Source organism: Molossus molossus, unplaced genomic scaffold, assembly GCF_014108415.1.
Source record: "Molossus molossus isolate mMolMol1 unplaced genomic scaffold, mMolMol1.p scaffold_m16_p_16, whole genome shotgun sequence".
NCBI classification, from domain to species: domain Eukaryota; kingdom Metazoa; phylum Chordata; class Mammalia; order Chiroptera; family Molossidae; genus Molossus; species Molossus molossus.
The window spans coordinates 27818314-27830769 of NW_023425351.1; the positions used below are offsets into that span (position 1 = coordinate 27818314).

The 12456-nt window shown below is 36.7% G+C and overlaps 1 protein-coding gene across 2 annotated transcripts in view; it reads right to left on the reverse strand.

The window, feature by feature from the left end:
- Window positions 1–506: 506 nt before the first annotated feature.
- The window catches only part of EYA1 (EYA transcriptional coactivator and phosphatase 1), a 301589-nt gene continuing 289639 nt past the window's right edge, over window positions 507–12456 (reverse strand). The window contains exon 18 of one of the 2 annotated variants that reach the window (XM_036264087.1): window positions 507–966. In XM_036264087.1, coding sequence (XP_036119980.1) covers window positions 886–966 — 81 coding nt within the window. In that variant the 3' untranslated portion in view covers window positions 507–885. The remainder of the gene's footprint in view (window positions 967–12456) is intronic. The other variant, XM_036264086.1, reaches the window with a different exon arrangement.

Sequence of the window (12456 nt, forward strand, 5' to 3'; positions counted from 1 at the left end):
TATCTACATATTTATACCCAGTATACTTCGGTAAGGCACTGCACACGAGTCTGTGCACATGTTGCCTCATAACTCTATCAAGGCATCGCTACCTCTCAATAGCATTTTCTAAACATTATGTAAAAGAATCATCCATTATTACAAATTTACACCAAAAATTCTTTCTGTACATGATTGTCTCAGTGATGTACATATTATACGTTTAAATTAGACATACTTTAAACTACTTTGCAATGTGCTAAAATTCAAAGTACTTGCTGTGTCATGAGGCCGAGGCCTATAATCGCTTATTTCTTACGCTATTGTCTCTTCAGTTATTTGATGCCCCAGAAGTCTGTTCGAGTGAACTGAATGGTACTTGGATTATACCTCAGTGAAAGTGTTTTTAAAAAAGTCTGTTCATAAATAAGTAGAGATGTGCAGATTACCCTGGGTATGAGACACCAAAAAGTAAACCTTCTTTACAAGAAAATTCCCCCACTGGTATTCCGGAAACATTTGTCTCTTGTGCAATCAAGTTCGCTCTACTGGAGAAGCTGTTCACGTCACATCGAAGATGCTAAAATCTCAGGCGTCTGTCTGCAGGTCTTTTCTTCACAGGTTTGAACCGTGTAGTTAATGTGGCAAAGACACATTACACTGTGCTAGAACATTCTCATGGCTTATTTTCTTGGGATTCACAGTACTGGAGTCAACAGCTGTTCTGAAGAAAGAGACGTGGTCCTTCATGGACCCCAAGGGCAGAGGTGAAGACCGACTGACAGCAGCGGGGCGTCCCCACGGTGAAATCGGTAAGTTTGCTTGTCTGGCGCGGACGGACTCAGGCCTGCTCGATTCGGTCCTGGTCGCAGGGCAGTCGTGCGGTTTCAAAGTGCTCGACGGTGGTTACAGGTACTCCAGTTCCAAGGCGTGGTGCAGGGCCATGAGGTCCGAGTGACTGGAGATCCTCCAGAAGGGCATGGCATGCTGGGGAAAGGAGATGCACGTGAGGACAGACGCGGCTCCCAGCACCAGCCCTGCACCTGGCCTTTGCCATCCACCCCGGTGCTCAGCACTCTGAGCACGGCCAGCTAAGAGCTTAACATCACACTCGTTTAAAACAAAACTCCAAACTTGATCCTGCCCTAAGAGCACCGGACTGCACTTGAAAACGTGGGGAGGTTTCTTGAATAATCTACACTATGACTTGAACGTCAATTCCAGTCTTAAATAAAACATTGTCAAAAACAGTTGTCTTTGGAAATATGTATCCAGTGGATTTTTAAGGCCGAAGGTCTATGCAGTTTTCCTTAGTGGGTAATAGTTTACATTTTTCAAAACTTAAGTTTATTCATGGCATTCTTTGCATTGACCTTAAAATGGCTTTACCACATGGGGACATTTAAAATGAACATCTAAGGTATTTTTATAATTGTTTAATCAATCTAAAAATCAAGTTGAAATGATGGGGATGTTTATAAAACACCTGAATTAACCAGAGACAAGAAAAGCAGGTTACTTTATCTGTTTAGGATGAATGCATGATTATAATAAACTTTCACTGCTCAAAGGCACTATAGTAAGCTTATAAATCAGCTAAATCTTTTTCTTAAATAAGAGACAAAATTCTATTTAGTAAAAACAAAACCCAACTTTTTTTTTTTTTTTGCACAAAAAACCATGTGAAGGCCTGGTTATAATTTGCAATCATGGTTCTGCAGAATTGTTTAAAAATTCAGACTAATAGAATTTGGTATGGAAGCACACAGCGAACCTGAGGCGTTGGGGGAGGACTCTTGGTACGTAACAGTGGAAACTGTTTCGGTGTCAACCACATAATTACTTGTTAACAATGTCTTTGTTCCAGTAATCTGCTAAAAGCATATACCATAGACTATTATCAAATGCAGACCTTTGTGGACTCTATATCTTTACCCTTCGATAACAGAAGAGTGCAGAACCAAATTTTTAGGATGATCTACTTGACAACCTTAGACTAGGAAAAAAAGACTGTACTATTTTGCATTTGCAAGCATGGTGTAGAAGATGTCCCTGGTCCACCCTGTGGTTGAGTAGCAAAAATGTACAATAATGATGAGTGTTCACCTATGTGTTATGATAGAAAGGGCCATGTCCCTTTGCCTGGGAACTGAAAAACACCTGATGTGAGGAGGAAACAGCTGAGCGAGGTATGAAAGGACAACCATGAAGAAGGGCCCTTTAATGGCTGTTTGTATTGGGGGGATTGAGGAGAAATTCACTAGCAGGATTCACTGGCTGTGTGTGAAACATATGATTAGTGACATGATTGGCTAAATGATGCAGGGCCTCGTGAGCCCTGTTTAATGACAGGTATGATTTATTGAGTATGGTGTCAGGCACTGTGCTAGCATATGGACTCTCTCATTTGAGCCTCTCTATAACCTCAGAGATCCTTGTTTTACTGATGGAAGAACTGAGGCTTAGAGAAGGAGCAGAGAGATGTGAATAACAGCTAGTAAGGAGTAAACCTGAGATTTGTACCAGGTCTGTATCTGAAGCCCATATGCTGTAATGCCTCCTAATTGTTCTCTGTGGCGTTTTTATTCAGCGGTATAAATTATCACCAGCACAGCTTAAAACACACATTCCCTTTGGTGTTCTGTTTGGTAAGGGATGTGGAAAAATCTGAGTGACTAGGACACATAGATTGGGTTTAAAATGTTTGCCCAATTGCAGAAAGCTTTTCTTATTTTTCTCTTGTTATACTAGAAATCCATGCATATAGCAAACCATTTGTAACATGTAGAACTGTATAAAAAAATCAAGTCACTTCTAATCCTACTACCCAGATAATCTTCATAGAAATTTTTCTATATTGTGTATATGCAGTACAAGCATACCTCGTTTTATTGCGGGTGGTCTGGAACTGAATGCGCAATATTTCCGAGGTATGCCTGTGGTACCATTCAGCACCCTGTTCATTTTACCACTTAAGCCCATTTAAGGAAAATCATTCACTCATTATTTTAAAAGTTTGCAGGTATTCAAATATACACAGTGTTCTTTTACATTTAACCATCTGCTTGGTGTCTGTTTCAATGTTCCTTTTTAGTTACTAATTAACTTGCTTTGTATACTTGGCCAGAGATTCGCTGCTTCTCCCCAGAGCTGGTTCCCATGAACAACTGAAGAAAGGGAGTTAGAGAGTAGTTCTATTGCTCTTATGTACCAGGATGCAAAAGGTGCTTCAGAGAGCCATCCAGAAAATGTTAGGGTAACATTTCATAAATACATACATACAAGTACTTGTGAGAAGGGAAATGCTTTTTTTCAGAGCAGGTTCGGTCAAATTCTTTGGCATGACAATTATCTGAAGTTAGATTTGTTCCCCACAGACAACAATACAAATTTGAAAGCTATTGGTGTGCTCAGAAGCATAGAATGTAGAATGCAATGACTGGCAGAGAAAAAAATCCAGCTAATTCTTTGGTACGTGGTTAACATATAAATTGAGCATTTAATTCCAGAGTAAACAAAGGACCAGGACAATGGCTCTGTGTCTTACTTATCTTTACAGGTTAGGAGGTGATGTCAGCCTAGACCACATTTCATTTAAACTGTTCTCCTTTTAGACCACACTCAAAACACGTTATGAAAGGTGAGATTATCCATAAAGATCCCTGAATTGCCTTGTTTACTGCCACTGAAATCCCGAAGGCTCTAGTTTTCCTATGTAGAGTATTAATAAAAACCACATGTCAAGCAGCACCCTGAAATGGGTTCAAATGATGAAATATGCCTGTGATATATTACAGGCAACTCATCACAGTGCAGTAGTGATGGGGTCATTCATTTGAGCAAAAGTGTAAAAGGTTCTCAGTAGTAACTAGCAAACCCTAAGTGTATGTAAAAGATAACAGGCCATCTCTGGGGACACTCCCAACACAGGGACAGCAACACCAGCATTGTTGCATAACCTGAAGGGTAATGATCTCTACTATATCAGGAGTTCCTTTCTCACAAAAATTGGCGTTTCTCCTCTCTAAAAAAATGTGCATTTATTGTTAAGTGACTGGTAAAGAAAACTAATCTTGGGGGGTTCAAACTCATGTTAACAAATAATTGGAATTACTATTGCAAAATAATATTTTCCCTAACTAGGCACATGCTGCTGTGAAGACCTTATGGACCTACAAGACCTTCTCAGGATGGGTGGGTATAAGGTAAATATTTTTCTTTACTAGTGTTTAGCCTGGAACAAATATTTCTTATATGAAGTCAGAAAGATAGGGTGGCGAGGGGGGAGAGTGGGTGCTGGAATGAAGAGACTGCACCCTCAAATCTGACATTAGTTATGTGACTCTATTATGATATAGTCTCCTTGGAGCTTGTTTATTTATCTGAAAAATGAAGGTTTAGGGAAAATGACTCAGGGTTGCTTTTAGGTTTTAATAAAGTCTATGAACCAGAAGGCCAGACGTATCAGCTAAAACTGTTTTATTATAATGTAAGGCAGTGTGGGATTAAGAATCAAAATGACCTAGCCAGAGCAGTTGGAAAAGAAGTAAAATGGTCTATTTTTAGTGACATAATTGTATACTATATAGATAATCCTAAAGACTCTACCAAAAAGCTATTAGAAGGTATTAGATCTAATCAATAAATTCAGTCAAGTTGTGGGATACAAAACTAATGTATAAAAATCAGTAGCCTGTCTATGCACTAACAACAAATTATCTGAAGAAATAAAGAAAATTATCCAACAGTGTCAAACTAAGAAAGTGAAAGATCTTTATACTGAAACTACAAGATATTGATAAATCAAAGATGACACAAATAAAGGGAAAGGTGTTCATGGATTAGAAGAATTACTATTGATACTACCTGGATTCATCTATAGGTTAAATCCCTATCAAGAGTCCAATGGCATTTTACAGAAGTAGAAAAAAATCCTAAACTTTATACAGAACTACAAAAGACCCAAATGGCCCAAGTAAATCTGAGAGAAAGAACAAAACGGGAGGCATTACACTCCTTGATTATGAAAACAGCATGATACTGGCATAGAAACAGACCAATGGAGTCAAGAATACTCGAAAGATAGTATCTTCAGTAAATGGTGCTGAGGAATTGTCATTTTACATGTAAAAGAATGAACTAGACCCCTATCTTGCACCACTCACAAAAATTAACTTGAAATGGATCAAAGACTTAAATGTAAGATAAGAAACCATAAGAAATAGCTTCTTGTCATATCCAAAAAATTACTGCTACCAAAAAGCTTCTGCACAACAAAATAAATGATCAACAAAATGAAAAGACAACCTATAGAATGGGAAAAACATATCTACTAAAAGGTTGATATCCAAATATATATCAATATATAATGAACTCATACAACTCAATAGCAAAACAACAAATGATCCAATTAAAAACAGAATAGACATTTTTCCAAAGAAGACATACATATAGCCAACAGGTACATGAAAAGGTATTCAAAACCACTACTAACTATCATCTTACGCCTGTTAGAATGACTATCATCAAAAAGAAAAGAACTCACAAATGCTGATAAGGATGTGGAGAATAAAAACCCTGTGCCCTTTTGGTAGAAATATAAATTGGTACAGCCATTATGGAAGGAAAACAGACTGGGGGTTCCTCCAAAAGTTAAAAATAGAACTAGCATATGGTCTAGCAAGTCTACTTCTGGATATATACTCAGAGCAATATGTTAAAGAGATATCTGTACCCTCACATTCTTAGCAGCATTATTTACAGTGACATGGAAACAACCTGAGTCCATCGATGGATGAATAGGGAAGTTGTGGTAGGCATATATAATAGAACATTATTCAGCCACCAGAATGTGACATTTGTGACAACAGGGACCTTAAGGACATTATGTTAAAAGGAAATAAGTCAGACAGAGAAGGACGAAATTGTATGATCTCATTTATAGGTTACCAGAGGGAAGGGGAATTGGATGACGGTGATCAAAAGATACCAATTTCCTTTTATAAGTACTGGGGCTGTAATGCCCAACATGGTGACTACAGTTAACACTGCTCTATGGTAGATTTGGAATTTAAGGGTTCCCATCACAAAGCAAAAAAAAAACCAACTTAGATGTGAGGTAATGGATGGTAATCATTTGGATGTGAATCAAGTCATTATGCTATGCACCTTAAAGTTATACAGTACTATATCTCAACAAGAAACATTCAGAAAGAGGGGAGCTAAGTTGTAAGCAGGGAAGTTGGACCTACATTACATTTGAAGAGTGGGCAAAATTGTAGGTAGGTGGAATGCAGTGTTCATGATAGAGACTAATAAAGCGTTTTCCAGGTAGAAACACTTGGAATATCTAGCTGAGAGGATTTAGTGCGGCACTTAGGGAAGGATGGCTTGGAGGCATGGCTGGAAATGGAGTAGGGACAATGACTAGAAGACATGGGGAAGAGAATCCATGTCACAGGCTGGAGGTAGAGAACACTGAAGCAAATCTGAGTGGGTGACCTGGTTTGGGAAAGCTGAATGCATTGGCTAGTATTCAGCTGGGATGACATGGGTTACCTAAATGGATATATTCCATCAGGTAACTAGGGCCCTGAAACTGACGTGTGTAGGAAGTAGCACAAAAATATTCCCTTAATGCCCTGGCCGCTTTGGCTTAGCGGTTGGAGCGTCGACCTGCGGACCAGAGAGTCCACAGTTTGGTTCCCGCTAGGGGCACGTACCAAAAGAAAAAAATATTCCCTTAATAATGGGAAAATGATGACACATCCTTCCTGCTCCTCTTGCCCATACATGTAACTTTTCAAATTCCCTTTATGCCACCTTTCCTCTTCACCTGGTATTTTGTATTTATCTCTGCTGAGATAAAACCAGTAACACAACCTGGGTGCATGGACATTGCTTCAAAAACATAAGCACAGACAACCTTTGGCCCAGGTATTGCATTTCTAGGAATTTATCTCATAGAGACACTTGCCCATGGGAAAACTGCATGAAGCTCATTCACTGAAGAACTGTTTGTAAGAGTAAATGGTAGAAACCACTTCAGCGTTCTGCCAATTACAGCACATCTCCACAATGGAACATTGCGTCTCTAACTCTTTTAAATGGCCACATCAGAGTTTCATGTACAGACAGGGAATTGTTATGTGGAAAATGTGTATAGTTACCACATGTATAAAAAAATGAACTTATCTGTGCTTTCATGTATTATGTAAATTTTCTAGAGATATGGAGGTACAAATACTTGCCAAATTGTAAATAAAGAGATCTTGGGAGATGTATTATTCTAAGAACTCAATATAAAATGTATGTCATGTCTGCTTCATCTCTGGGGCAGAAATACTTTTTTTTAAGGACAAAATGAAATCCAGTTCAAGACCTGACATATAGTATATACTCACTGACTATTAGATAAATATAATGGCTTTAGAATAAAATTCACTGTACCCAATGATCGTAATCTCTGTCTCACAGAAATAAAACTAAAGCAAAATCTTAAAAGCAGCTGGGCCCTTGTACAAGGAAGAGCCATACGACTAAGAGGCAATTTTTCAGCAGAAACTCTGCAGGCCAGAGGGAGTGGCATGACATATTCAAAGTGATGATGGAGAAAACCTACATAAAAGACCTGGCAAGGTTATATAATTCAGAGTTGAAGGAGGGATAGAGCTTCCCAGCAAAGGAGTGCATCACCACTGAGCTGGCATCACCAGTGTTAAAGGGACTTCTTTAAATGGAAAAGGCCAAAGAAAGAAAGAAAGAAAAATTCACTGGTAAAGGCAGTGAACCAAGCACTTATAAAGTTAGTATGAAGGTTAAAAGACAAAAGTGGTAAAGCCATATATAGCAACAACCAATAAGGGATATTCAGACACAAAGATATGAAATATGACATTAAAAACATGAGGGAGGGGAATACATATGTAGTGCTTTTAGAATGCGTTCAACTTGCCCTGGCCAGTTTGGCTCAGCGGTTAGAGCGTCGGCCTGCGGTCCGGAGAGACCCGGGTTCGGTTCCCGCTAAGGGCACGTACTTCGGTTGCAGTTTGTCCCCGGCCCTGGTTGGTCGTGTGGGTGGCAGCCACTCGATGTGTCCCTTCACGTCGAAGTTTCTCTCTCTCTCCCTCCCACTCTATCTGTACAAAAAATGGAAAAATGTCCTCGGGTGAGGATAAAAAAATAAAAAAAAAAATAGAATGCGTTCAACTTAAGTGATCATTAACTTAAAATATACTGTTATTTACATAGGTTGTTATATATAAATCTCATGGTGACCACAAACTAAAACCCTTTAATATCCAAAAAACAAAAAAGGAATTCAAACATAACATTAAAGAAACTCATCAAATCGCAAGAGGAGCAGAGAACTATAAAAACAACCAGAAAACAAAATGGAAGTAAGTACATACCTATCAATAATTACCTTAAACTTAAATGGACTATATGCTTTAATGAAATGACATAGGATGGCTAAATGTATTTTAAAAACAAAATCAATACATATACTGCCTACAAGAGACTTATTTCAGATGGAAAGACACACACAGACTAAAAGTAAAGGGATGGAAAAATATATCATGGAAATGAAAAGAAAGCTGGGGTAGGTAGATGAGACAAAATTTAAAACAAAGATTGTAACAAGACACAAAAAAGCATTACATAATGGTACAGGGATTAATCCAGCAAGAAGATATGACATAAAAGGAGAGATTGACAGTATTATAATAATAATAGGGGACTGTAATAACCCACTTTCATCAATGGATAAATCATTGAGACAGAAAATCAACAGGGATAGTGGCCTGTAATTTTCTTTTTCTTTTGTAATGTCTGTCTGGTTTTGGTACCAAGAAAATATGGCCTTAACTGACATATTAGATAAAATGGACTTAAGAGATGTATACAGAACACTGCATCCAAACAGTAGAGTGTACATAGAACATTCTCCAGGGTACATCACATTAGGCCACAAAACAAATCTCAATAAATTTAAAAGATTGAAATCATATCAAGCATCTTTCAACTACAACAGTATGAAACTAGAAATTGATTACAGAAAAATACAAATGTGGATGCTAAGCATGCTAGTAAATAATGTTCAATGAAGAAATCAAAGAGAAAATAAGAAAATTACCTCTAGACGAAAATGAGAACAACATTTGAACATGTGTGGGATGCAGCAGGAGCAGTTCTAAGAGGGAAGTTTACAGTAATACAGGCCTACCTCAAACAAACCTTATAGAACAAACAAAAGCCAAATTAGTAGATAGAGTGGAAATAAATGAGATAGAGATGTAAAAAATATCAACAAAACTAAGAGTTGGTTCTTTGAAATGATAAACCATTAGCCAACTTGTCAAGAAGGAGAGGGCCCAAATAAAATCAGAAGTGAAAGAAGTTACAGCAGACACCACAGAAATACAAAAGATCATAAAAGAATACTGAAAACAGTTATATGACAATAAAGAAATGGATAAACTCTGGAAACATACAACCTACAAAGATAAATCATGTAGAAACAGAAAATCTGAACAAATCTATTACCAGTAACAGGAATGAGGCAGTAATCAGAATATCCCAAAGAAACAAAAGTTCAGGACCAGACAGCCCACGGGAACATTCTACCAAACATTTAAAGAAGTGTAATAGCTGTCCTTAAACTACTCCAAAAACTGAAGAGGAAGGAAGACTTCCAAACTCATTCTATGAAGCCAGTATTTTCCTGGTACCAAAACAAAACAAAACAAAAAAAACCCAAAAAATGACAGGCCACTATCCTGATGAACGTAAATGCAAAAATTCTCTACACAACATTAGCAAACTAAATTTAACAATATGTTAAAAGAATCATACACAATAATCAAGTGGGATTTTATTCCAGGGATATAAGGATGAGTCAGTATTCACAAATCATCAACAAAATGAATAATAAAAATCATATGATCATCTCAATAGATGCAAAAAAAAAGCACTTGACAAAATTCAGCAACCATTTGTGATAAAATCTCTCAACTAGGTGGGTACAGAGGGAACATACCTCAGCATAATAAAGGCCATTTAGAGAAGTCCACAGCTAACATTTTACTCAACAGTGAAAGGCTAAAGGATTTTCCTCTAAGATCAGGAACAGGACAAAGACACTCACCTTTGCCACCTTTATTCAATAGAGTATTGGAAGTCCTAGCCCTAGCAATCAGAGAAGAAAAAGACATCCAAATTGGAAAGAAGAAGTAAAACTTATTATTTGTTGATGACACCACACTATATATTGAAAATCCTTAAAAACTCCAAAAAGAAAAAAACCTGTTAGAATGAATGTGTTTAGTGAAGTTACAGAATACAGAAATGTTATATTTCTATACATTAAGAGTTATCAGAAAAAGAAATTGAGAAAACAATTCCATTAATAATGCCTCAAAAAAGTACCTAGAAATAAATTTAACCTAGGAAGTGAAAGAGTTGTACTCTGAAAACTATAAGACATTGATGAAAGAAATAAAAGATGATGCATATAAATGGAAGAAAATATTGTGTTCATGGATTGGAAGAGTCAATATCTTTAAAATGTCCATACTATCCAAATCAATCTATAGATTCAATGCAATCCCTATCAAAAAACCAATGGCATTTTACACAGAACTAGAGCAACTAATCCTATAATAATATGGATCCACAGAAGACCCCAAACAGCCAAAACAATCTTGAAGAAAAACAAAGTTGGAGTCATCATACTACACTACAAAGCTATAATAATCCAAACAATATGATACTGGTGTAAAAACAGACACACAAATCAACAGAACAGAGCCCAGAAATAAACCCATGCTTGTATGCTCAATTAATTTGTAAAGAAGAAGCAAGAATATACAATGAAGAAAAGACATCTCTTCAATAAATGTTGGGAAAAACGGACAGCTACATGCAAAAGCAAACAAAAAAACAACAACAGCTGGACCACTTTCTTACCCCATATGTGAAAATAAACTCAAAATGGATTTTAGAGTTAAGTATTAGGAAACCTTATACTCCCCAAAGAAAATATACTAAAAAGTTTAAGCACAGTGAAGACCATTACCAAAACAAAATGACAACCTACTAAATGGGAGAAGATTTTTACAAATGATAGTTCTGATAAGGACTTAATATTCAAAATATAAAGAACTTATATAACTCAAAATGAAAAGACGATCTGATTAAAAAGTGCACAGAGCACCTGAACAGACACTTTTCCCTATAAGACAAACTTTAGCAAGTTTAATGGCCAACAGACACGTGACAAGATGGTTGACATCACTCAGCATCAGGGAAATGCAAACCAAAACCAAATGAGGTATCACCTCACACCTGTCAGATTAGCTGTTATCAAAAAGACAACAAATAACCAAATAACAAGTGTAGGTAGGATGTAGAAAAAAGGGAACCCATGTGTACGGGATTGCTAACTGGTGTAGCCACTATGGAAAACAGTAGGAAGTTTCTGAAAAACAAACAAAAAAAAGAACTACCCTATGACCTAGCAATTCCACCACTGGTTAGCTATCCAAACAAGATGAAAACATGAATTTGAATGATATTTGCACCCTTGTTTTCACTGCTGCATTATTCATAATAGCCATCAGTGGATGATGGTTAAAGAAAATGTGGTACACGTACAAGCATAGGAATATTATTCAGCCATAAAAAAGAAAGAAATCTTTCCAGTTGCATCCACATGGATGGACCTACAGTGTATTATGTTAAGTGAAATAAATCAAAGGACAAATACTGTATGATTTCACTTACATGTGAAATTTAAAAAACCAAAATAAATGAATAAGCAAAAAAACAGAAACCAATTCATAGATACAGAGAACAAACTGATAGTTTCTAGAAGGTATGGGGATGAGGAGATTGTGAAGAAAATGAAGGGTAATAAGAGGTCTAAACTTCTAGTTATAAAATAAATAAATCATGTGGATGTCTTTAATGTACAGCACTATAGTCAATAGTGTCATAATAACTTTATACAGTAACATATACTAGATTTATCACAACTTCATAAGGTATGGAAATGTTGAATCACTATGTTATAAACCTGAAACTCATGTAATATTGTATTTCAATTCCACTTTAATAAAAGAAAAAATAAAGTCACTGCATTAAAGAAAACAGACCTGGCATATAGTATGTGCTCATTAAGTATTAAATGAATGAATGGCTTTAGAATAATAAAATTCATGTACTCAGTGTTAGTAATCCGAGTCTCATTTAAATAAAATAAAAATGGCAATAAAAGTGTCATTTTTACTGAAGCAGCTCTTATCTTTCTCCTGAATAAACTTAGGATCAACATTAGGTTCTCAGCTTCATCTTGGATTTTAGCAAGTTTGATAGTGCACATTTAAAACGAATACCTTCTTGATGAAGCCTCTGTCAGTATGCCGAATAATGGTTGCTTGCCACTTCCCCCCTGGTTTTGTCCACAAGAGATTTATT